At 32.4% G+C, this 26,171-nt stretch overlaps 3 protein-coding genes across 3 annotated transcripts; all 3 read right to left on the minus strand.

Moving 5' to 3' along the window:
• Positions 1-3,419: 3,419 nt before the first annotated feature.
• LOC11444529 (F-box/LRR-repeat protein 2) lies at positions 3,420-6,335 on the minus strand. The gene is made up of 2 exons (XM_003627700.4): positions 4,395-6,335; positions 3,420-3,896 (listed from the first exon to the last, which is right to left on the minus strand). Exon 1 carries the CDS (start codon positions 6,193-6,195, stop codon positions 4,417-4,419), a length of 1,779 nt encoding a protein of 592 aa, XP_003627748.1. The 5' UTR covers positions 6,196-6,335; the 3' UTR covers positions 3,420-3,896; positions 4,395-4,416.
• A 3,407-nt stretch (positions 6,336-9,742) lies between these two features.
• LOC11444530 (protein CASPARIAN STRIP INTEGRITY FACTOR 1) lies at positions 9,743-11,235 on the minus strand. The gene is made up of 3 exons (XM_003627701.4): positions 11,017-11,235; positions 10,610-10,665; positions 9,743-10,222 (listed from the first exon to the last, which is right to left on the minus strand). The coding sequence occupies exons 1-3, from the start codon at positions 11,093-11,095 to the stop codon at positions 10,082-10,084; spliced, it is 276 nt and encodes a 91-aa protein (XP_003627749.1). The 5' UTR covers positions 11,096-11,235; the 3' UTR covers positions 9,743-10,081.
• Positions 11,236-15,682: 4,447 nt separating this feature from the next.
• Positions 15,683-24,361, minus strand: LOC11444531 (chaperone protein dnaJ 10). Its single transcript, XM_003627702.4, has 10 exons — positions 24,193-24,361; positions 23,984-24,101; positions 22,603-22,662; positions 22,311-22,393; positions 19,199-19,364; positions 18,968-19,097; positions 16,924-17,082; positions 16,661-16,833; positions 16,250-16,330; positions 15,683-16,108 (listed from the first exon to the last, which is right to left on the minus strand). The coding sequence occupies exons 2-10, from the start codon at positions 24,068-24,070 to the stop codon at positions 16,028-16,030; spliced, it is 1,020 nt and encodes a 339-aa protein (XP_003627750.1). The 5' UTR covers positions 24,071-24,101; positions 24,193-24,361; the 3' UTR covers positions 15,683-16,027.
• Positions 24,362-26,171: the final 1,810 nt, after the last annotated feature.

Genomic DNA, 26,171 nt, shown 5'->3' on the forward strand with positions numbered 1-26,171 from the left:
TACGCAAATTGAAAAGAGAAAGAAAAGAAAAACCTACGTGTAAACAAACACAAATCACTGGGTTGATGATGCTGTCTTTGTAAGTGGTTCAATTTCTCCACCTATCGTTTCTATGTCAAACTTCACATACAATACCGACATGAGGGAGTATGTTTATTTTATTTTATGTTGTTTTGTATATTTCATTATTAAATTAAATTTTATAACTAATGTTATTAGATATAGAGAAAATAGGTTATCGAGATGATAACTTAATTGATAGAGATATTGCAACAGACGGAGGGCGGAGTTCCTATTTAGTATTTCCTGTTTACTAGCTCAAGATGAAATTATATGCCTAATTAGAATTAAAAATTGGATAGTTATTTTTTAAAATCGCGTATAATATATACTTACATGATAAGATGATGAATGTTCATTAGATAACAGTTAATTCACCTCCATTATAATTTGCTTAAGGTTATAAGTTTGATTTCTCCCCATGATAATTTTTTTTAAGGAAAATGTTAAAGAGTATTCTTAGGACATTGGATAGGGGAACAAAAAATAAAAATATTGTGTTGAAAAGTGGGCCAATGTAAAACTACTTGTTATTCTTTGATAATTTTTTAAAAAATAGTTTTATTCTTTGATCGGCAAAATACTAAAAAATAAAGCAAATAATATGCGCATGCTTCTTCTTTAGGTTTCAAACCCATAAGGCCATAACCTTAACTTAAGTTTAAGTGCAACCCGTTTTAAAAAGAATGATTTGAATTGTTGTGTTTCTTCGCTAAGCGACATGACTTTCTATATAAATAGAGGCGCTTCGGAATATATGAATTTTGCAACAATTCTAAGCAATTTTTCTCCCATTTGCATCATTCTAAATCATCTTATTTCTCTAATGCGTGAGTGAAGTATATGAAGTAAACTTTTGTAAAATATTATCAAAAGATAGGTTTATCGTATTTATGCAAATCAAATCAAGGTATTCAAAGCATCCTGAAAGTTCGCAGCATTTTCTCAAGAAGTTCTAACGGTATTTTCAAATAGAATGAAGATGAAGAAAGTGTAGGTCTCACACCATTTTTTTTTCCTTCAAATCTCAATCGTAATTATAACTAAAGAGCTCCTTGATTATGAAGTTTAAGATAGACCAATATTATCATTAGTTGACATCAATTAGGGCCTACGATATATATTCTTTCGTACAAGACAAGAATTTTGCCCTAAAACGTCGGTCAAAACACAAACAATGCAAAAATGCAAAGTTCCACACTAAAAATTTGGGTATTTAAAAAATAAAAATTAGGTTAATTATTTTTTTTGGTGGCTGGGATTTGAACATCGAACTTATACAAAGTCTCTTCTAACTGAGTTAAACTCACAAATACATGTTAACTATTTGAAATAACCACATAATATACACAAATTTTAAAAATAGGCCCTTTAAAATTTAAAATATTATTTTTTTATCTTTGTAACCAAAATTTAAACTAAATATTTGCCATCCAAAATTTTAACTAAATATTTAAATATTATTGCGATAAAATTTAAAAATATATTTTAATGTTTTAATGATAATAAAACATTTAAATTATGATTTATTTTATTTACATTATCAGTTTAAATTACTTATAAATTGACGGTGACTCATAATTATCAATTTTGTCTAGACTCTAGATTATTCTAAAAAAAATACTTCGATTACTTTACTATGTCTATGACTCTAAAAGTTCAAAAGTTATATAAATTTGAGTGAATGGTATTTGTAATTAGTTTAAAAGAATATCAACAATATGTGTTATTGATTCAAAAAAACAAAACAATATGTGTTATTAATATCATGAGCCTAAGTCAGTTGGTATGGACAATGCATAATATATACAATGTTCGGGATTCAAAGTTCAAACCCCGTCTACCGCCAAAAAAGTATGTTATATATTAACTCCAAATACCATTAAATTAACTCCAAATACCATTAATGTGGTTACTTCACGACGCTTCTTACCCTAGAATTGGAGAAAATCACACATGAATAGAAACCCTAGAATTTGAGGAAAATTCTAATTAAAAAAAACATAAGATGATTGATTGAGTTGAGAGAAGAACTCACTAGTATAAGAGACGATTGATTGAGAGTGTCGTTGGGAAAGAGACTATGGAGAAGAGATAGACGAGTTGGAGAGAAGATCGAGATACGATTTATTTTTTTTAATTAATTGCAAATGCATATATAAAATTAATTGGAAAAAGAATAAGAAAAAATAGAGGGTAGAGTGTTTGGGTTGAGTGAAGTGAAGAGTGTTTGAGTTCAGTCGAGTGTTTGATGAGTTACTAATTCAATACATCTAATTAAGTGAATCCGCGGTTCGGTTTGGTTGGGTGGCAAAATAAGAACCTGAAACCGAACCACGTGGCTGGGTGAAAAATTGGTCCGAAGACGTCCAAACCAAATTTAGGTTTTTAGTTTGGGTTGGTTCAATTTGTGTTTTTCTATTGAGTTGGTTCGGTTTTGAACACATCTACTACAAACACCCAACTAAATGTATACTTTATATTTGAAAAACCGTGTATCTTAATACAACCGTATGATATATTAAGAGGAAGATTATTGATTTTGCTCAAGAACTTATAATTCCAAAGAATATTGATCAGGTTGATAGGATGTTTAAGGAGGAGGTTGTTAAACTGCAGAGTGGGGAGTATGAGAAGATGTTTTGTAATAAGAATGATGCTATATCATTGCTGTTTGATTCCTTAAAAATTTCATCTTGCATGTTTTCATCATTGCTAGTGATTGATTTTTGTTACATTTAAACTATATTGTCAAGTCGTGATATGTCATATGTTATGCATTTCTTTCAGAACTATGTGGGCTGATTTTGGTGGGGAAACAAGGTATGTCTCTCTGCTTTCTCTCATTTGGTGCTTTATAAAACCAAATGTTTTACCCATTGAATATTAAAGACATCCTTGAAAATATTGCAAGAATTGCAGGCCATAGAGAACAGTTCACGCCTCGACAGAGGAATTCTCAATATTTCCCTAGCAAACTACTCTTCACAAAGTTTTGATGGAGACCACTTTGCCTCTTCATTTGAATTCATTAACATCACACAATGATCAGGAAAACAACGTCGATAAACAAGGTCTGAAATTTCCAAGTTCTGTAACAAGGAAGTTACAAGTCATCGCTGAGAGATTAAATGCTACTAACAGGCTAGTGTCAAACTATGCAAGTTGAAGTTTGAGGTACCAATGCGGGCCGAAGTATGAAGACTTTGGCTTTAAGCTACCTTGAAAATTCAACAGGCGATTTTGAAGTAGCACATGGAATGGAAAATTGCGTAGACCAATGAGGAAAGCATACAGAGTTGGTTGTTCAAAAACTTTTTGAGGTTGAATAGAAGCTATTTACTATTGTATTTGAGAAATTGGTTCAAAGTCATGGATGAGTCGTTTTGCAAACATTGATATTGAATAGAAAAGACTATTTATCAAATTTGGAAGAGTTCTTACTAAGGAAAAAAAAACGACCCTTTTAATTTGGATGATTGGTCAAAAGCCTACGAAGATATCAATTTGTCCTATTTTTTATGATGAATAATCATTGTCATTTCTACAACTCTCTTGAGTGTTTTATGTATCTTGAGATGTGCACTTCTAATGTTAATGTACATTGTACAATAATTTATTAACTCCCTCATATGTGCGAAAAACATACATCTTCGTGCTAGCTCTTGATGTGTTTGGTAAGTACATCCTATGAAAAAGACTTCAATATAATTGTCAGGTTTCCATTCCTAGACCACAGAATTTTAGCCAACCTCACCGTCTCAGCCACTGATTGTGAAATTGTAATACACCAAAGTTGTATTTCCATCTTCAATCCTCTTCAGCCCTTCAAATGTCTTGTAACAGCAATAGAAAATAGATATCAACAATATTAAAACAATGAAAGAAATCATCCGAATATAGTGGTCAATGAATTAGTTCAATTCGGACAATGATGTCCGCGATTTCAAATGTCCATTTTACGAGTCATAGTATAAGAAATCATCCGAGTATGTATGACACTATAAGAAATTATCCGAGTATGTATGACACAAGAATGGTAATCGATGAAAGTAATTAAAGGCAAAGCAATGAAAGACAATACAGGTTAAAACTTGCATTACACAATAACTTAAGCAATTATCATGCGAAGAGTGATGAGCATCTTACTTGCATCATTAATTTCTCAATAAGTTAAATCTCAACAACAACAGAAAAATAAATAAAAGCAATCCCAATTTCTCAATAAATGAATTCACAACAACAAGTTAAGCCATGATCACGCACAGAGTGATCAGCAATAAGCGGAAAAGGTAATTTCTCTGAGAAGTAAAGCTAAAAAAAAAAAAACTTACATTTGCATAGTTTGAATCCACTTCACCTCACAATTAGACATCCGTGGCGCGAGAAGAGTTTCCTATTTCTGTCGCTCAAAGGAAAGTTGGGTGGAACATGGATCTTTCTCAATGATGGCCTTGAAACTACCATGGAGGCAACAACTTTAGCTTGCACATTAGGACAGCCATTCAAACTTATCTCTCTGAGTTGCGTGCAGTTGTTTACCACGTGCATGACTCCCTTGTCTGTGATATAATCACATCTTAGCAGTACCAGTTGCCAAAGGGCAGGGCACCTATTTGAGATTATATAGAGTGCTTCATCATCCACTTCTGTATTTGTCAAGTTCAACACCTCAAGGTCGGGAAGATCGAAGTTCGTTCCAAGTGACTTAAGACTTAAACAGGTTAAGTTTAAATGTCTAATCTTACGACAACTCTCTAAAAGCGGACGAATACCTTCTTCGGTTATGTTAAAGGAACGACTGAGATGAAGCTGCTGCAGATTGGGGAAAAGGGCAGCAAACATGATGATATTTTGATCTTGTAAACAAGTGCTAGCCAGAAAGAGAGACTTGAATTGAGGGTTTACAAGACGATCCATCAGAGAATTAGGTATGGTGGTTCCCTGGATATTTGTGCGATTCATATTGATCTCGGTAAGTGAAGGACAGTTGGTAATGAGAGCAAAGAAAGTGGAAACTGTGAGCAAGCGACAATTACCAAGGTTGATAGAGAGCAGATCACCAAGAAACAAAGACAACTCAGCAGCACAATGATCATTCAAAAAATCAGCATATTGAAGATCCAAATGTTGGATACGTTTCGACTTAGATAACAAAAATGAGATTCCAGAATAAGTATATCCGGGGCAATAGCTGAGTACAAGCCTCCTCAAAGGAAGACTTTCCATTGCAATGGAGGAGAGGAATTGATCTGAGATATGAAATCCCGTCAAAAGAAGAGAAGTCAATCCCTTCAAACTCAACAAGGAGTCGATGAAATGTGAGGTAAGATATTCCAAACCAGTAGTAACAGTACCTGTAATGGATAAAGAAGTCAATGTTGGTCTCTGGCGGAGAGCAAGATCAACGCCTGCGACGGTTAATTGTTCACATCTAAGCAAGATGACATCTTGGAGAAACTTGCAGTTCTTGAACAAGTGAGAAAGCAAAGTGCCGTTGAGGTAGCCATGATAAGAGAGATTAACCTTGCGGAGTTTGATGAGTGCTAATGAAAGAGCCTCTAGTCCAGTGGAGAAGGTAGCATGTGTGTGATTAATGATTTTAGAGGGGTAAGCGAGGTCGAGTTCTTCTAGCAAAGGAAAACAATCAGCAATGAGATGGAGATCAGTGCTATTAAGAGAATTAAGGTTGGAACAAATAAGTGAGGTCAAAGTTGTAATGTTCTGAGAGAAAGCTCGCAAACCATTAGCAGGAAGGATGGGTTGGTTGGAAAGATTGAGCGATGTGAGTTTGAACATTGGGAAGCTAGAGATTTGAGTAAGAAGTGCATCGAGGTCACCATAATAGTACGAGAGGTCGAGGGAGGTGAGTTTGGTGAACCTTTGTAATAGGCCAGGGAGGACAGGTAGGGTTGGATACAAGATAGTTAGACAGAATTTGTGACGGTTGGTGACGGAGAGGAAGTGTTTTGAGGCGACAGATAGAGACTTCAAATAGCGGTGGTCATCATCGTCGTTATTTTTCAGCAATCTGAACACACGTTCCCATATATCATCTGGTAAATCTAAATCTGAAGAAGAAGAATTCAATTTGAAAGAGTTTGTTCTCTGCCTTTTCATTGGTGGTGGTGCCATCGACGACGGTCTGGGTGGATGAGAAGTAGATTGATTTCAGGGAGCGATTAGGTTAAGTAGTTCATTTTTTTCTCTTTGACTTGTGGAACAAGAAAAAGATAGACTCGGTTTTTAATTTTTGAAAGAAATACATGATTTTTATTTTTTGAGTGAAAGAAATACACGAATGTTTTTTTTTTTTTTACAAACAATTAGGTTTAGTTAAAAAGTAGGATAATTTTTTTTCTCAAATATATCTCATTTAACTAAGTCACGTTATTCTTAAAAAAAATAAAATAAAATTACGTTATAACTTTGACCTTTTTTTAAGGAAACTTTGACTTATAAATGTGTATGTTAATGTTTATTTTTTTAGGGCGTTTGATTTGCTAAAAAATGAAGGATAGGACATAACAATTTTAGTTGTCCAGTATTTGATTTGTAAAACTGTTTGAGGTACAGGACAAACTGGAGGCAAGGGACAAGACAAAAACTCATATTTTTGTCCATCACCAAACCACAACACAACTTTTTGTCCCACGTACAAGTTGTCTAAAATACCAAAATAACATTTTGTCCATAAAAAATTGTATAAAACAAAAAATTACTCAATGTCATAAAAAATTTGTCCTATGTTGTTCTGTCTTGTGTTGTACTGTTCTGTCCAGTACTTGCTGTTTTGCAAACCAAACACACCCTTAGAATATATGCGAGTATAGTTTTAAAAATCGGACTAGTGATCGATTCGGTAAAGGTATAAAGCCATTGGACCACTAGTCAAATGGCATGATTGAACCGAATCGTTCGGTTATTTGATCTGATCAATATAAAAAAATTGTGTTGAATTAGACTAAACTGAATGCCTTTGAACTCGAATATATATATATATATATATATATATATATATATATATATATATATATATATATATATATATATATATATTACACACACTTAATATAAGCACATTTTTATACATAAGCATCTTGATAGTTCTCCCTTGAATTTAGCTGCATATATTTTTTTTATGAGATATAATACATGTTCAAATAAATATTAAAAAAATATTTCACTTCCGATGTACAAGTACAACCCACAAAAAAAGAAACAAAGTGTGTTAAAAAATAGTTGTAATCAAGTAATATTATAAAATTATTTTGTATCGTATAGCCATTTTTTACCGATTGATTCTTTTGAAGCCTGTCTTTTCCAGTCTATTTTCTTTCCTTCTTCAAAGCTCTCACAAGTATCATTTCCTCTATCGAATCTTTATTTAACTTTTTTTTTATTTCCGGGGGGGGGGATTTCTTGGATAAGTTGGAACACTATTTTTCTAATAAGGAGAAAGGGGGTTTGGAGGTTAGGCGGTTGAAGGAATTTAATATGGTCCTGTTGGGAAAATGGTGTTGGTGGTTGAAGGAAGAGCGTGGTAGTTTTTTATCAGCCAAAGTAGGAGGTGATGACCGCAGGTTGCGTTTTGATGGAGAGTGTAATTTAACAAAATATTAGTAATTGTTCGATTTAGGTAAGTGTATCATATCATTTACCAAGTAATAAAATGATAAGTAGAGTATCATATTCACATGAATTGTTGTTCCAACTAGGCAATTTGCATTACTTATTTGGAAACTACAAACAATAAAATAAAAGATAAAGGAGGTTTTGCAATTTAGTTTGTTTGTAGCAGAACAAGAGTTTATGAGTTAACCTGTTTTGATTGTAGAATGTTAGCGGCGGTTATGATTCTTCAAATCTCCTCTCATTTGTTTGAATTAATTAATTAATTAATGATCAAGCATTATTCGGATATTGATTTTACGTCTTCTATATAAGTGATAATTTCGTGGGGTTTTATTTCCTACCAGCTGTTGGATTGCACCTATTAATAACACATATTTGTACGTGTGAGGCCTTACTCTCAGATGTTAATGAATTCATGGACCTTATGTGCTTTCTGGTTAGTTTTCTCCTACAGTCCATGTATTTTTGAGGTCCTGCATTTGTGTACCTTAGCTTTTGCTATTATTTCTCAGCAGCCTTGTCTTGTTTTTTGGTGGTAGCAGGTTTTTACTTAGTTGTTTTGATTAGTTTTGATGTCTTTTCATTGTTGAATGTATTCTTGGTGGTCTCTTGTTGCTTTGTAATTTAAAGTAGTTCCTAACTATTTCCCAATTCCGAGTTCGCCTTGTGTCCATGATTGCAAATTTGTATGGTACATTGAATTGAAGATAGCCATTATATTTCTATTAACTTGTGATTTAATTTGAATGCTTTATTTTCTAACAAATACTTTGTAGGGTACATTTGAATGTCTTATGTGGTATAGTAAATGCTTCCATCCATTTGGTTACATAATTAACCACAACCAAAATATGAAAGTCAATTCCTCGAGAGTCAAACACTTCTTTAAGAATGTTTTGGAAAGTCAATTCATTCTTCTTGGATATGTTACCTAATCTTTAAGAATTATCACAAATGTTGGACATGATTGCAAATAAAATTCTAATGCAAATACTATATATAAAGAAATTCCTTTCCTGTGGTAGCATAATTAATTTATGATTCATTTAAAACCTTTCTTGCAAAGTGAGTGACTTGAAATTTTTTATTCTTTCTTTGACTTAATACAATACCAACATCATAAACACTAGCATCACATATTAGTTCAAAATTGTATTTCCAATCATAAGAAGTTATTATTGGTGCAATTAAAAGAAGACCTGAGAAACCATCCATGGGCCGCTGACATGTTTGGTTTGATTCAACATTTAGAACATTATCTCAGAAAATTTGAACCAATCCGGTGAAGAATAAACTAGTTTAATCTGGCTCTATTAGATTAACATTTTTAAATATAAAAACTTACATTGTTGATGGTTTGCCTCTGTGTGGTAGAAGGTTCACTTGGTTTCGTGGTGATGGGTTTTCTCTGACCCGATTCGATAGATTTTTTATGTCAAAAGACTTGTGTTTGCAGTGGCAGAATTGTCTTCAGGTAGCCTTGCTTCGATGGTTCCGATCACTATTTGATTTTGTAAACTGTTTCGTATGCTGAAAATTGTTTCATATGCTGAAAAGTTGGTCAGCTTTTCAAGGGTATAAATAATATGTGTCTGAACAATAGCGATTTGATGTTGTTTCTGGTTGGGGTGCTTATTTCCTAAGGAAAAGCTTAAGTTTATTAAAGGAATATTGAAAATTTGGCGCCAAAATCATGCTAGTAACATTAAAAGATGGATTAAAGGGGAGTGATAGCTTTGATCAAGACGAGGCATTGTTACATACCGAACTCGTGATTTACGATGTTAAATTGAAGGGATTACATTATTATCTAGTAACAATAAGATTAGAAAAATTGTTGCTATCCATTAATAATAGAAAAGTAGTTTAAAGTCGTTTGTTTTGCTTAAAATTTTCTTGCAAGTTTGGAGTTGGTGCATCACTTTTCTAATGAAAAAATTAAGAACAGTGTGAAATTATGATAGTTACAAAAGTTCTCTCATCTCTTGAACTTTCATCAAATTTGAAAAATAATTTTGGAAAGCACAAGCAATTAAACTCTCAAACATAACATCTATAATCTCATTAATTATTTCCTTTCATGCAATACCCAAATATATAGTATTATCTCTATAATATATCAAACAAAAAATAGAGCTATAGTATAAGTACTAGTGATATTAAAACTTAAAACACGCATACACGTACATCTTCTATAATAACTCAAAATTATTATAGACTTCAAAACATGACTAAGCATTTATATTTATACATGTCTATATAATATATATGGAAGCATATATTACACTAAGATAATTAAACAGTGGGTTAATTATTTATTTATAGTAATTATATTATCCATACCAACTTCCAACTATATCAAGATTCATTTTTTGAACGTGTTCATTCAATTTGGTATGAGCTTGAAAGGAGGCTTAGAAAAAGTTGGCGATGGATCATATCGTCCATAATCTTTTGTATTAGCCCTAAGAAGCCTCTCATGGATGCTTCTTACTTCTTCCTCATTCATTGCCATCTTTGTTGTTACCTATATCAAAATAATAAAGCAATCATGAATACATAAATAAGTGCTTGAAAATAAACGTAAAAAATTGGAAACCATGCTCTTTAGCCTTTGTTTACAAGTTGAGTTTTAGATGGGAAAATTTACTTTCTTTTTTTAAATTAAGGAGATTATAAAATATTTTTAAAAATAGAAAGAAAGTACTGTAATAACTTAAATGTGGTAATTAAGTTCATGCATTTTGCACCCTTGATTGTTAGGTACAAGGCTCAAAACATGACACAGAGAGAGACGTAAAGATCTAACATATAATTGATGTTGTTCAAGAAACCAAATTTTAAGAATTCTTTTTTTGAAATAATAAATAAATAAAAAGCAAATTAATACATGCAAATGAAGTGAATTTCCTACCTCATGAACTGCATTCACATCTTCATTTGAAATTCTGATGAAATTTGATGCTCGACCTGCATATGTATTAAGCACACACTAGGTAACTTTTTCTTTCATCTAACATTTTCATAGCTTATATACTTTATCTCTAATACACATAATTGAACAACATGAAAAATTTAATTTCAAAGATTAAAAGTTATCAAGTTGATCACATGCTTCCCACTTCAGAAGATCATGGAATCAAATCTAAATTAATATTATTACCATATATAATTACACTCTTAAACAAAGCTAAACAATATCAATAACTTTTATTAGTGTTATAATAAACTTAATTTAATATATATGAAACACTATAAGAACATATATCTGACACAATAAGATAAAAGGCTGCAAAAAAACCTTAAAAAAAAAAAACTAACCTGCAAAAGAAGTTGTCAAAAGTGAACCAGAAATGAGGAGGAAGAGAAGTGTGAATTTCTTGAGAAACATGAAATCCATGTTGAGTAGTGCTAGTTGGTATTTTTCTACATGTACTTTCACAAAACTAATGTTTCCTATGTATATTGCAATGAGAAATAAATTCCCCAAGTAGGAAGATTTGTTGACAACAAAACTGAAGTTGACAGTTTTCTTAATTTTGTAATAATAAGAAAGCATAATATTATTCAAATGGAAAAAAGGTATATGTAGACCACTTTGCTTTTGTTGGGGCACTAAAGTCTAATAAGTTAGTGGAATGTAACATAAATTAATTAGGATAATATTTGAAATTAAAGGTTAGTGGAAATTATTGTTTGCACCCTAATAAGCTTTACAAATAATTAACTAATCAAAGTTATGTAGTGTACCAAACTTTTATTTGTGACAACAATTTTTCTGTTTGCTTATCTAAAAAAACAATTTTTTTTCTTCTGTTTTTGGACTAAATAGCTTTAAAAGCAACTTGCATGAAGCTATTAATTTTACATATCTCCCATCCTTTTGATAAAACCCTAGTAGAAAAATTCAACAATTAAGACACAATGTTTAGACCTACATGCTTTCTTAAAACGTTTACTGTCCATTTTAATCTTTTTTAATTATAATCAAATCTTAATTTGTTAGTATTTATTTTTTTGTGAATAACAAATGTTCGTTTGTTAATCGTTATATTAGTATTTTTCTTCCTTGTCACAATTTAAATCATGAATCTTTAATCTCTTAATTCAATTAAAATCTTTGTTAGTGGTTAAAGTTTGATTCTTAAGCGGATCCCTCTAATATGGGTCGTAAAAACTGTCTTGTAGATGAGCCCTTGTTAACTTTAATTGAAGTAGTGGGTTTTGTTAAAGAATAAAAAGGAAAAACATGTTATAATTTACATGCAATATAGTAGCTAGGTTAGAAAATATATGGAGTAGTGGATTGACATGAAGCAGGCACGGAGCTTGAAATTTAACATCAGGGATACAAAGGTCCAACGAGTATAATTTGATTAAAAAATAATTGTTTAAATACAAAATATGTATAACAAATTTAACACGATCCCCTGAAGAGAAAAAAACAAAACAAATTAAACACTATATAAACTAATATCTTTCTTGTTTGTAAAAGAAATTTATAATTGCAGTATGTATAAGAGTTATAGTCTGCAAGTATAGGTAACATACAGGTGATAACTAATTACTACTGGAAGACACTTGTTCAAAAAACTAACAAAAATGAGAGAGAGGGCGAGACATAAATTATATTTCTGATCACCTACTTTGTTTTTTTTTGTCAGATAGCTTAGTGGCTAGAATTTACCTTATAAGGTGAATAAGTGGGGTGTCCGGGGTTCGAACCCCGACCATAACATATAATAATGCACTGTCTTACCAACTGAGCTATGCTCACGGGACAACTTGAGTTTATGTTTTAAATTATCTCTTATTTTACAAAGTTATATCGTTGTGGCTCTTCTCAAAATGTGTTGTGGAGAGGATTATATATTGGTATAATTTACGAATAATGGGACAATTGAAAACAAAAGAACAAGACAATCGTATTAGCCTAGTGGTTAGAATTCACATTTTTTAAGATGAATAAGTGGGATGTCCGAGGTTCGAACTCCGGCCCCTGCATATAACAATGCATGTCCCTGCCAACTGAACTATGCTCACAGGGACGCCGACATTTTATTTTTAACATGCGTAAATGAGTAAAACATTTAAGAAATGAAATATAAAAGTAATAATCTTGTTTTCTAAAATTGGTGGGTTAATCCATTCACTTGTCTTCAATGTATTGATATATAGACTTGTTGTAATAGGTTTTGAGTATCCTTGTACTCTCTTTAACTAAAATTTTGGTTATAAAAAGAAAAAACTTTATAAGAAAAAAAGAACAGCGAAAACAAACTATAAACAAGAAACAAATTTTAAAAACAAATTTTAAAACAAGAAACAAGTATTTTTTTATTTTTTTTGTAGAAACAAGTAATTTAAAAACAAGTCAAAAATGATAATCAAACAAAATGTTCTTTTTCTTTAGGGGAAATAAAATGTTCTTTTGAAAGTAAGTTGAGGAAGAGGAAAAAATATAAATTTTTATCAAAAGGAAGAGCAATTTTTTTTTTACTAAAATATTACATTTTTTATTTGAAAAAGTGGAAGGGGGTGAGAAAATGATATTGGTGTGATTATTTCAATTAGTTTTTAATTTATTTTTTTATAATAGAAACTGATTAGTTCAATTAGTTGCAAGTAGCAGATGATTGACATGATATTAATCATAATCTTTATCATAATGTATTTGGCATTATGAATTTGATCTCATCCATAAGGCTAAGTTTACTAGCTGAAATGGAAAGTAAGAAAGCATGCTCAGGAATTAAAGGAAGATAGGTCTAAAGGTTATGTTACACAAAGTGATATTAGGTTGGCATTAAAATAATACTTATGCTTTGTAAGTGCTTCCAATTATCCCTAACGACAAAGAGGATGCACCAATTAACAATGAAAGGACATTTGTGGAGAATAAAGATGAGCACTTAAGATTTTAAATATTCTTATCTTTTTTACTTCTTTTAGTTTTAGAATGTTTGTGAGTTCCCTTAAGTCAAGCATTATCTTTAATTTGAAGATTCCTCCATCTCTCTTGAAGAATAGGATTGGTCAACTTGCAAGGACTAATTGGTAGAACACACATCATCTTTTCAAATTTTGGACAAGAACTGTGATGGAGCCTCTAAGATTGTATTTCACTAATTGCACACCTAGTAATTAATAATTGACTAAGTGTGTGTTTGATCGATTAAAAGGTAAGTGCTTGATAAAATAACACAGCATAAACTTTTAAAGTATTGAATAATGGTTTGTCTTGTACGATGTTTGAAGGACAAAAAATTATTTTGGTATTTTAGCAACTTATTTAAGACAAAAAGTTGCGTTGTGATTTAGTAAAAGACAAAAAAATTATTCTTTGTCGAGTCTCTTGCCCTAAAATTTATTCAATCCTATAAATATTTTACAATCAAACACAGTACATTTGGAGTTGTGCTATGTCCAGGAATTGTGCAAATTATAGTGACGTGCAAGAAAATCAAGACTCTCAACCAAACATATGATTAGAGTTAGATACTCATTACTCTTGTCCCCGTGAGCATAGTTCAGTTGGCAGGGACAATGCATTGTTATATGCAGGGGCCGGGGTTCGAAGTCCGGACACCCCACTTATTCACATTATAAGGTGAATTTTAGCCACTAAACTACCTGAAAAAAAAAAAAAAAAGATACTCACTACTCGAGTATACAAAATTTTATTTCTACCTTCCTTTTAGTATTTTCTAGCATCATATAATCGCATCCTCACTACTTGGTATCATAAGATGGAATATGATTAAATACATTGTAATATATTTTAACAGACATTCTATACTGATTAAACCCTCCATTATCTTATTGTATGAATAAATTTCTCCCTCCATTATTCTTTTCAAGATGAGTAAATACTTTCATTCAAATTTTATAGTTATTATTGTGGGAAACTACTTTTGGGCATATACTTTGATATTACACGATCCATTTCCTTTTTTTTTTTTTTGAAGGAAAGAAAATAACACGATCCATTTCCTTAAATTTTGGTAAAACATTTTAAATAGATCAAATTAATTTTATAACAACTAAAGTTATAAGTAAAAATATTTACTATTTTTTTTTTATACAAAATAATATTATCTAAAATTTAACAAAAATGATAACAGTAAAAGACAAACTAAATAGCCTATAATACATAATTTTCATATATTAAACATTAGAGTGTATTTGGACGAGTTAATTAGAAAATTTTGATGAATTTAGAATTCTAGGCAATATAAAAGATTCATTAAATTGCCTTCATTTCTAAATCTTATTGTTTGGATAGATTAATAAAAAAATTAGTTGTCATCATTTTAGGACCAAATTTGAAAATTGACTTTAGGGGTCAATTTGTAAATTTCAAAAAAATTAAGCGGTCAATTTATAAATTTTGAGGGGTAAATTTGTAATTTCCAAAAAATAGGGGTCAATTTATAATTTTTGAAAATCTATCATTGATCACCATGTTAATTTTTTTCTTAAAAGTTTTTATATTGATGTTAACAACTTATCTGTGTTTGGAGAATATGATAATTTAGAAATGAATACAGCAGAATTAACTTTATTTAGATGATAAAACTGAATTACATTAAATTATTAAAATGGAACAAAAAATTGTACTATTCTAATTGAATTCTAGATGGTTAAAAAGTGTCTTTTTGTCTAAAAAAAATTGATTAGCATGCTTCCACTAAACCAAATGTGTGTAAATTGACATAATCATGTAACAGCCAATATAGCCATTCAATAGTATAACCTGACCTAATTTCCAATTTAACTGGTTGAATTAACCAAACAAATAGTATAATATAAAATTATTATCTTGAAGATTAAAATGAAACATAGCCTCGAAGCATTATCCAGCTGATAGGGACAATATATTCAAATATGTATGAGTCGTGGTTCGAGCCCCAAATTCTTACGTATTCACCTTAAAGGTGAACTCAAGCCACTAGGCTACTTGACCCAAAAAAATTGAAATATAGCCTTACACACAACAAAAGCAATAAATCAATAATGAAAATCTGCCAATCCACAAAGAATGTCCATCCATCTACATATCCTCTGGACAATGAAATAGGAATTTAGGATGGACACTTGATTTGTAATAACACAAGTCATTAATTGCAGAAAGAATGGACTATGGTGTCCAATTCACAAGTCAAAGTGAAAGTATATATCATGCCAATTAAAAGTAACAGCTTTTTTTTTTTTCTTCAGTTTTTTTCTTTACAATAGAAGAAATAAGGTTCAAATTTCATTCAGAGCCAAGAGGCCACAAGAACATGATTAACTCAATAAACAGACATACTGAGCAAGCTGAACAAGATGACTATGATGCGGAACCAGCTTCCACCTGCTTCTCATTTTCTTGGCGTAGACTGTTTTCTCTCCTAAAAGCATCCTTAGCACCCTAAGAAGAAAAGTGAAGCATTCTTAGATAGATATCAACAAAATGCAACAGGTCTAAATTTTTGCTTCATGTTAAAGTGCAACCACATGATACAAAAGGATGCACGGCGCAATTAACTACTGAGTTCAACAAAACACTTACTTGAAAGATCGTTCCTAACTGTTTCAATGCTTTGGCCCGAGACACCAGAACATCTTTGGACACACTTGGATCTTTAAGAACCTGAGAAAAATAACAAGAGTATTTTCTTAAAACATTTGAATTCTGACTAATTAATATTCTAATATTTAAATTATGCTTCGGTTCACCGTTAGCTTCCTGAGAGAAAAGAAAGGAGCATTGATCCAAGTTGTTTGTAGAATAAATACTTGAATTATGGCATGAACCATGAATTCAAGGTTTAAAAAAATGGAGAAATCCATGTTTTTGAATCAAGGCAAAATGAAATTTTTCAAGTAGGCTATACGAGGAAGGTAGAAGGAATATATCATTTATATGATATCAGTCAAGAATCTAATATTTAAGCTATGGATAGAAAATACTGCAACTTACTGCTTGACAAACACGTGACAAAGTTGATTCAATATCAATGACATTAATCTTCCATAAGGAATTAATCATGGCATCCTTCTTATCTTCAAGAGCTTTCATTATGTTTTCTTCTTTATTTTCTCCTTGATTTAGCTTCTTGAGCTCTTCTTGTATTTGAATTAGAGACACAGCTCCTACAGAAGCAGTTAAGTTCTATTAGAACCTACCAAACCAACTCTGGGAAAACATTTCAACTTGATTAATTACTATAGTCTGCTACGTACCTGAAGCTGCCGTCACTTGTGACTTTATACGGTGTCCTTTGTCTCGAACCCACTCTGCCAAGAAGGGGACGTTCATAAACCGAATATCCTTTCCAAGCTCTTTTGCTGCTTTTCGTGTGTAGATATAACCGATTGTATGTAGCATGGCCTCTCCAAAAGCTGAAAATAATGTAAGATGTTAACAAAATTCAAGGCGTAGAAAAGGACCACGAGTGAACAAACAATTTTCCTAAGGTTGTTTTAAGAGAGTAATATAACTGTTGAGAGGAAGAGAATTACATATCTACTGGTTACATACACTAGTCTGCTTGGGAGGGGGGATTTGGGAGGGTTTTGGAGGGCTAGGTCTATATTTTAATATATATTTGAGATTTTGAACATTTGAAAGAATGCATGATATATGATCATATACCAATGAGGATGCTAATTCTTACGAAACAATAACCAACGAAAGCGAGAATCTCTTCAAACAGTAAATAAGGGAACCGCTAAGCGCTAACCATATATGAAGGGTTGTAACCAAAGAGCATAAACAATTAATAAGAAGACACATATTATTCTTCGCTTTCGTCTTCCATTTTCTTCGTAAAGTTTAGCATTTTCCTATAACAATTCAATCATACTTCATTCATTTTTAGAAACATTTTATAGCTTATTTAGAAATAGAAAAGGAAAATAAAGCTCTCTCCTTTCCCTCCAAAATTCACCTCCCAACCTGAGCCTAAATGTAATAACTACAAGAATCTCAAAATATTGTAATTACTGTGATTAGAATATATTATCTTCCTAATAACATTATTTACATATTTCAAACATTCGCCCTCAAACTAGAGCATAAACGTAATACATATTGGGCTTTCCACTTTATTAGAGGTCCTCGGTTCCAATTTCTAAATATGATTGGAATTAGGGACTATCGTGATATGAATTGGGAATAAGATGCAACACCACATACAAATGCCATTTGCACAAAATCTTCAAATTAGAACTGTTTGAACAATTGTCTTGGCCAAATAAGTACACAAGTGATTGAGGCCATATCATGAGACTATGTTTTGGCACTCTATTGTGACCGCTAACTCCTTGTTACTATTTTCAAGATATTGATTACTAATGAAAACAGAACACCCAAAAACAGACCTTCTATATAATTGGTCTGCACCGATGAGATTAGATCAAAATTTAATAATAATTTCAAAGTTAATACATTGACATGTATGGTTATGTTGTCCACGAGTTATGGTTTTGTGGTTGAGTTCAGTAATCCAAGAGTACATAACAATCACTCAACATTGGGTTTCATGATCCATTATTGGCACAAATGAGGTAGAACAACTACTACAATCTCTTCCCAACACAATAAGAATCGTAATAATCCAACTACTGATAGACAGAACAGGACTTTAACAGACTAAACTTTATCACATTAAAAGTTGTACATTTTCCTTCAGTAGGACTCAAAATATGTCATTCAAATAACATATTAAAGCATTCTGCTAGAATTTAAAGTAGGGAAATGTTAACTAGTGCCCCCGGGGCACTAGTTAAGGACCTTAAATAGTAATTTTTTATAAAAGTTTGTGTGATCAGTGCATTGGAAATTGAAAACTTTTAAATTTTGAAAGAATCATTACTTTATTTAGCATGCTTAAAGAGTGCCCCGGAGGCACTAGTTAACAAGAACCTTTAAAGTATACATGATTAAGTTTGAGTTCTGCTTTCTTTGAAAATTTCCATTTATTATCAGCACATAGAAAATAAATGTTGCATCATAACAAAGTTCAGGTAAACAAAACTTGCATCAACATCAATAAACAAATGATGTATTTCAGCCCTTGTGTATTGAAACCTCCAATAGCGCCCAAAAAGGTCTTACTTAATGGCCAATTAAAACACACGGGTTGGGAATTCAGCAGACAATAAATTGATATTCTTGATAATGAAAATTTCAGTTGTTGAATCTTCAAAATTTCAGTTCTTGATAATGTTGTCCATAATTCAATAATACAATAATAGAATTGCATAATAAACGGAAGTGATTTACCAGCTTTTGAAAGATTACGTGCTTCAGAATTTGCCCATGTTGTAAATTCTTCTTCTCGACCATCAACAAATGGTTGCAGACGGTCTATCAAAACCGATTTCAGCTTCTCTTCTCTTTCCTTCTGCCATACCTACAGATAAAACAGTAGGAAACAGCTTTAGATACCAAAGTAGGAAACATTAAAGTGGACCACGAAAAACAGCATTACAGCATTAGGTTAAAAAAGAATACTTTCATCTTTTCTTGAATTTTCTGCATACGAACTTGAGGCTCCAGGGAATCTTCCTCAACTTCTATAGATGCTAAAGAAGCAAGTGCAAGTTTTCCAATATATTCTTCGAAAAATTCACTTCCAAAAAGCATTCCAAATACAGTTGTAGGGTCCATCATGGCATCTCTGAAAAGAAAAAGAAAAAAAAAGGTGTATTTAACCGGTGTTCACAATTAATAAACCTACTTAGACATTCTCATACATGCTGTTAGACAGTTATACCAGAAAGTAATAAATAGTTTCTTTATTGCAAGCATATAATTATGGAAAATACAATTGGTAACACCAGAGGAATTTGAATCTTGACTCTACCACTTCCTTTCAAAAAAAACAAAAGGCAGACCAGTGAACTTAAGCTACCGCATCTGCAGGGTCCAGGAAGTGGTCCCACCAATTTAGTGTATTGTACGCAGTCTCACCCTGTTTTTTACACAAGAGACTGTTTCCAAGACTTGAACCCATGACCTTTCAATCACGTGACAACAACATTACCGTTGCGCCAAGGCTCCCCCTTTTCTACTTCATTTCAAAATGTCCATTAAAATGAACCCCTCTAACTCCTACTGCTATGATGCAAATAGTAACCAAAAACTGACAATTTACCAACTAAAGCATGTGCATTTTACACAAGGTGAAAACAAGTGAAAGCTGTTGGTAGGGTCTGCCATGTGACCAACAACTCTGCTTCACCCTTGTCATTATCACATAAATCTAGTATATCTTGTGGCTAGGTCTGTAGTTCCAAATTTTTGGATAAGTCATCTGGTAGGGACTGGGGTTGTGATGCACCAAAACAGCCTTCTCCAGAGGCAGACATGAAAAACTGGATGCACTCTACTGTGGGTTAGCAGAAGTAATCTATATAGGACTGACCCTCAATGCACTCTACAGAGTAAAATCTTCTAAGGGCCATAAAACCCTGGCGCCAACTTCTCATTCTTCTGACCTCGGTCTATATAGCAACGTTTTTAAGGAAATCTAATCATGTACCTGGATTTCCACCTCTCTTCCCTTCTTGCGAGCCTACGTCTTCACGCGCTCTCAGCCCTTCACAAATTCTACTTTAATTAACACAGCATGTTGTCCTTTTTGCTAATTAATTCCTAAACTTCAGAAGTAAAACTACTCCCTTTAAACCATAAATTGCCTGAAAAAGAGGTCATTTTGGTTGAGCTGTTTATAGTTGGTATTGAACCAAAATTGAGTGCAACTCGTCTAGAGAGGCCACTTTATAGGATGGTCCCCAAAAGACATTCGAGAGATGTCTCAACCTATTCACCGTCTCTATTTGATACCTCTACTTGGTATCTGGTTGAGAATGGTAAGTTGTACTAAATTTTAGTTGGCTCCCGTTTGCGAGCTTTGACAATAATTGACTAAGGAAAATTTGGTCTCTATCAATATCAGTACCCATCTCCTTCAGAAGGTCAAGGACATAATTCCTTTGGGAGATAAAGCTAGCTTGTTTGGAGTAAACAACCTCTATCCCAAGGAAATATTTCAGCTTTCCCAAGTTCTTTATCTTCAACTAGGATGCTTACTTTTCTCTTAGACCCTGCTTTTCAATTTCTTTGTTCCCTACAATGATTATATCATCTACATATACTAGTGTGAGCTTTACATTTTGAGAATGTGTTATAAAGAGAGTATGTGCGCATTCTTAACATTGAACTAGTATAACTCTCAGCCAAAATGTTGTTGCTAAAGAGAGCATAATACTAATTGTACTGAGCAATCATACTCTGCTGCTAATTGAGAGCCATATTGACATTGATTTTCTATATGACCAAAGTATTCATTATAAGGGGTTTTGGCAATCCCACTCGTCGAGCTAGTGAGACCATATTAACATAATAAAATAAATATGCTAACTAACACAATTATCATCAAATTCATAAACAAAATCTATCCTGCACCATGTCCTCTTGCATGTCATATTTTTTTCCGATGCAATACAAAATGGGGTAATTCATTCTCTCGACATATAAATTGAAATTTAGTAAGATTACTTGGTATGATTAGTATTTGGCCTCTACTGAAAGTTTGATAGCTCATAGCTCTACATAATGGAAAGTATTCACAAGTCTGGCATAGCAAGGTCAAATTATAGTTTTTCCTATCGCAAACAGCTGAACAACTTTCTCTGTATGTTGTTAGCAGCCAACACTCGGGTGGGATTTAGTCCCACATCGGATAGATAGGTTTCTTGAGAAGAGTTTATAAAGAGGAGGCACTCCTCACCGAACAAGCCGGTTTTGTAAGGATGAGTTAGGTCTCGTTATATATGTATATATGATTTTAAGGTGAATTGCTTTTTTAAAATTTCTCCGCAAAATCATGATTACAACAAAAGCTGAGCTAGCTCAAATGCACACTATTATCTTCATGAAGTTTCCCCAAAATTTGGTTAGTTATACTTCCTAACTTCCAACAACAAAAAACAAATATTTTTATGAGGTTGGAAACCACTTGTGTTGAAACAAACACTATGTTAGGAACTTTCTTGTACTGGACCATGTGGTGAGTGTAACCACCTGCTGTAAAAGGGAGTGAAAGTCTGACAGACCGAGAGAAAGAAGGAAGAGAAAAACGATACATTAGGATTGAATGTTGTTTTAGGCAACAAAGAAGCAGGCCCTTCCAAAGTACCCTGCATTTTACACGCCAACAGAGAAGCAGGCCATTTTCTGGACTCACATCACGCTGATATCAGGTCTGAGAATTTATATTGGGCCTAAGTCAACCTTACAAAACTAGCTTGTAAGGCGAGGACGACTCATGCTTTAAAAGTGCTACATAGGCCAAATCTCTAGACAATGCGAACTAAACCCACCCCTAACACCCAACACAATCAGGAAAGGAACATACAGAGAGTGTATTCGTGAATATTGCATATTTTTGGTTCCAGCTTTGATCTGTCTAATAATTAAATTGAATATAATAAAGATAAAAGAGAAAAACGATGAAAGACATTAAACAGCTAGATAAGGTTCACCATTTTATGGAGCTTCATTGCTTGCAATCTATTATTAGTTAATTACTTTTCAGTCATGTAAGGTTCTATAAACTTACTGTGACACGCCTGCCTTTCCATTTTTGTCATATGCTTCACGCTTCTCAGGATCGCTTAAAACCTGGTAGGCCTCACCAAGCAGCTGGTATAGATACCAAACTTAGAAAAGTATATTGAAAAAAAAATAATCAAACCGAATACATAGAGACCCCAAAGGTATAGATAGATATCCCTACATTTAACACTGTTTCTGAACATATAAACATAAGAAAGATGTAAATAATTATGTTAATAAAATCTAGTAATATTGGCTAGTATTATGAACTCAAAACATGGACTCTTGGTACATACCTGAAAATTTTCTGCAGCCTTGGGATCCCCAGGATTTTTATCAGGGTGAACAATTCTTGCCTGTAAAATGGAAGAAGGTTAGAACTTAGAAGGGAGGAAATAAGACAAAACAAAAAAATAATGTTAAGACACTAGCAAAAATGTACTCTTCTAAATTAAAGAGAGCCAGACCTCTTGCAGATCTATTACAGGTATTCTTTTAAAATTTATATCAAATATTTAGAAAAAGAAAAATAAGAAGTGTAATCTTCTAAATACTGGGTGAATAGAAGTCAGTCGATTTCGCCCTTGAAACTAACGAAATTCTACAGTGATCACTAGGAAACTAAAAATTCTTGATCACATTAGTTCATCCAAGATAAGTTCAGAGACTAAATTTCCCATTGCAAAATAAAAACTAGTGTAAATGAAGATTTTCAATTTTAGGAATCATTTCAGAATGTTGTTATTTTCAAGGGCCAAATTGTATGACACATACAATTTTAACGACTGAATTGGCCATTCATCTATTCACATCCAATCTAAAAGTAAGTAGAAGAAAACTCTCATTTCCTTAACCTAAACTTACAATTCACCCAAACCCCAGCTCACCAGCAAAAAATAATCACATATTCACATGATTAAAGGGAGAAACTAATGAAAACAGACAGATTAACTCAGTAGACTAGATCAATAATTATGGCCAGCCCTGCATTGCGTCACCAGTTAAGCATTGTCTGGAGGTGAGCAAACTTTCAGTTACAGGCATGACTAGATCATTAGGCAACTTCAAGAGTCCATTTTTTAAGGGCTTATTGAATTCAAAACTTGATAAATAATTCAAATAGGGGCAGCATAGTATCTTAAAAGAACCAAAGCAGCTGAGTTATATGATATGAATTGTGTAGTAATAGCAATATCAGAATGAGTACAAATTTAGATAACAAATTGAAGCCATATTTTACAAAAGTACCCTGATTGCTTATAAAATATAAACATACTATATAATCAAATAGAAATGTTATTGATGAGTGTTAGGAACACTCACTCAAACATTCACTCTCTTATTCGGTGAAATTAATGTAGGTCCCAAACTTTGGAAACGGATCCCACATAAACTGGCGAGACCCACACGAATTTCATCCATATGAAAAAGTGGATGTTAAACAGTGTCCCTAGAATTCATGTGGTGGGGACCCACATAAACTTCACCCAATAAAAAAGTGGATGTCAAAGTGAGTGTTGAAAAGATAGCTTTTCTAACAATTCATTAACCAAGTATACCCATTTAAAAGGTTATCCAAATCTAACACTATAACTTATCAGATAACCAAATATTCACATCTTCAAATCTCAATTTATGACAAAATTAAAGGGTAATCAATCATTAATTATTAATTACCTTAACATAATAAGCCTTTTTGATATCTGCAGCAGAAGCATCAACACTAACACCTAATGTATCATAGTAAGCAGTTTCCTTCACCATTTTTTGTGATATCAAATCACAATTCCAACCTCTAAAATTATGCAAAAAATTAAAAAAAAAAGTAATTAGGAGCATGATATATATGAAAGAAAGTGAAAAAGATGATGAAGGAGTATACTAACCAAGATTTTCGAAGCAACCCAGAAAGTAAAAATGAAAAAAATTTCCAACTTGAAGAAATTGAGAGGAAGATTGATTCGAAATGAACCAGATTTCTTGTGGATCCGTATGACAAAAACGCTGTCTGAACTTAAGGATGAGACACGTGCTAAAATGCTCTTTGTCTGACATTTATTTATTTTTCTTATATTTATGATTGGAAGGAGTATATTATTGTATTTTTTTCCTTGAAGACTTACTCCTAAGATTCTTTTTTTGAGGTAATAGATAATTATTTCATTGAAATTAACAAAAAAAAATTTTTTTAACAATAAAAAATGAAACTTATATTAACAGGTCAATGGCTCTCCCTAGTACAAGGTGTACTAAGGGGACCCAAAAAATGACAGATATACAAAGTCAATCAAGAATTAGCCAAGATCCAAACAATCCAAGGGTCTTGACCACCACAAATCAGAACCAAAAACAAAAACGGCATGGCTAGCTTTTAACCACCACAGAGAATGCCACTTGACCTTATCCAACAACTGATCAATGGAACTACCTACATTATTAAACAGCCTTTGATTACGGTCATTCCATATAATCCACGCACAAAGCAACCAGACAAGCTGCATAAAAGAGCGTCTTGCTCGCAAACCACCTGTTGAATGAGTAAACTGAAGAAAATGGTCGGAAACAATAAAGGGATCAGGTCCAGAAACACCAAGCCACGCCCGAACAAGAGACCACAATGAACCATAAAAATCACAAGAAATGAATAAATGCTGAGAAGTCTCCACAGCTCCGCACCCTAACAAACAACCAGCAGCGGTATCTGAAAGGATTCCACGATGAACCAAATACCTTTCTGAAATTGCCAACGTTAATCAATTTATCCTCTGATCAAATTCTTATGTTAGTCAATGTGATGTTTTGCAAATACTCGCTGAAGTTTTATACTTATGTGCAAAATGTATCTGAACTTGATTTTTTTTTTCTTTCTTATCTTTAAAAGTGAATGCACTATTCCCCGAACTCCATATATTTTTATTAAGGCTTTTGTTAAGGTTTATTTTTGAAGTTTTAGCTGCCTTTGATGTTTTTCCCCTACCTTATTGCAGTTTCAAGAGGTCTTCAGTAGCACTGATGGTCGTATAAAGCTTGTTCATTCCATGGAAGGAATTATGAAGGGAAGCAAACAGGTAATGCTATTTTTGCATGCGTAAATATTTGGAAGAGTTAACTGCAGCTCTTGAGGTGTTGTGTTAATTTAAGTTTAAACTTGTAAAAATATTGAAAGATCGAGATTGTGCGTCTGTACCATTCACACATGTGATTTTTCACTTTCTCTTCCTCTTGCTTCTCTTTTATTAACAATAAGACATTAAGCTATTTCCCTTGCATTTAAGTATATTGACCAAGTCCATCATACAGAGTGATAAGGAGTTAGAATTTGGTGTCAATTATAAGATTCAAGAAAATGGGTGAAACAGAGAAATGCTTTTAAGTGTAACATGTGATTGAAACTTAAATAAAAATATATGGAGTATATCCTCAAAAACTTAGCTAATATTCTCCACAATTAAGTGATAATGTAATCATTTTTAAGGATAAAAAAAAATGGTTTAATTGCACGTTTGGACCCCTATCTTTCCAAAACTTGCGGTTTTGGACCCCTAACTAATTTAAATACAAAACATAGGGGGTTGTTTTGTATTTAAATTAGTTAGGGGTCCATAACCGCAACTTTTGGAAAGATAGGGGTCCAAAAATGCAATTAAGCCAAAAAAAATATATAAATTTTCAAGTTCAGGGAGTATTTGTGAAACGTCATGTTGACTAACAGAAGAATTTGACAGAAGGGGTAAATTGATTAACATTGTGCAATTTCAGAAGGATGTGAAATTTTGTTAATTTCAGGAGGTAATTGACGAAACTTACAATTTTGGGTGTAATTGCCTATTTACTCAGTCTTTTTTAATTGTCATTTTAGAATAAA

This window comes from Medicago truncatula, chromosome 8 (genome assembly GCF_003473485.1).
Source record: "Medicago truncatula cultivar Jemalong A17 chromosome 8, MtrunA17r5.0-ANR, whole genome shotgun sequence".
Taxonomy (NCBI): Eukaryota; Viridiplantae; Streptophyta; class Magnoliopsida; order Fabales; family Fabaceae; genus Medicago; species Medicago truncatula.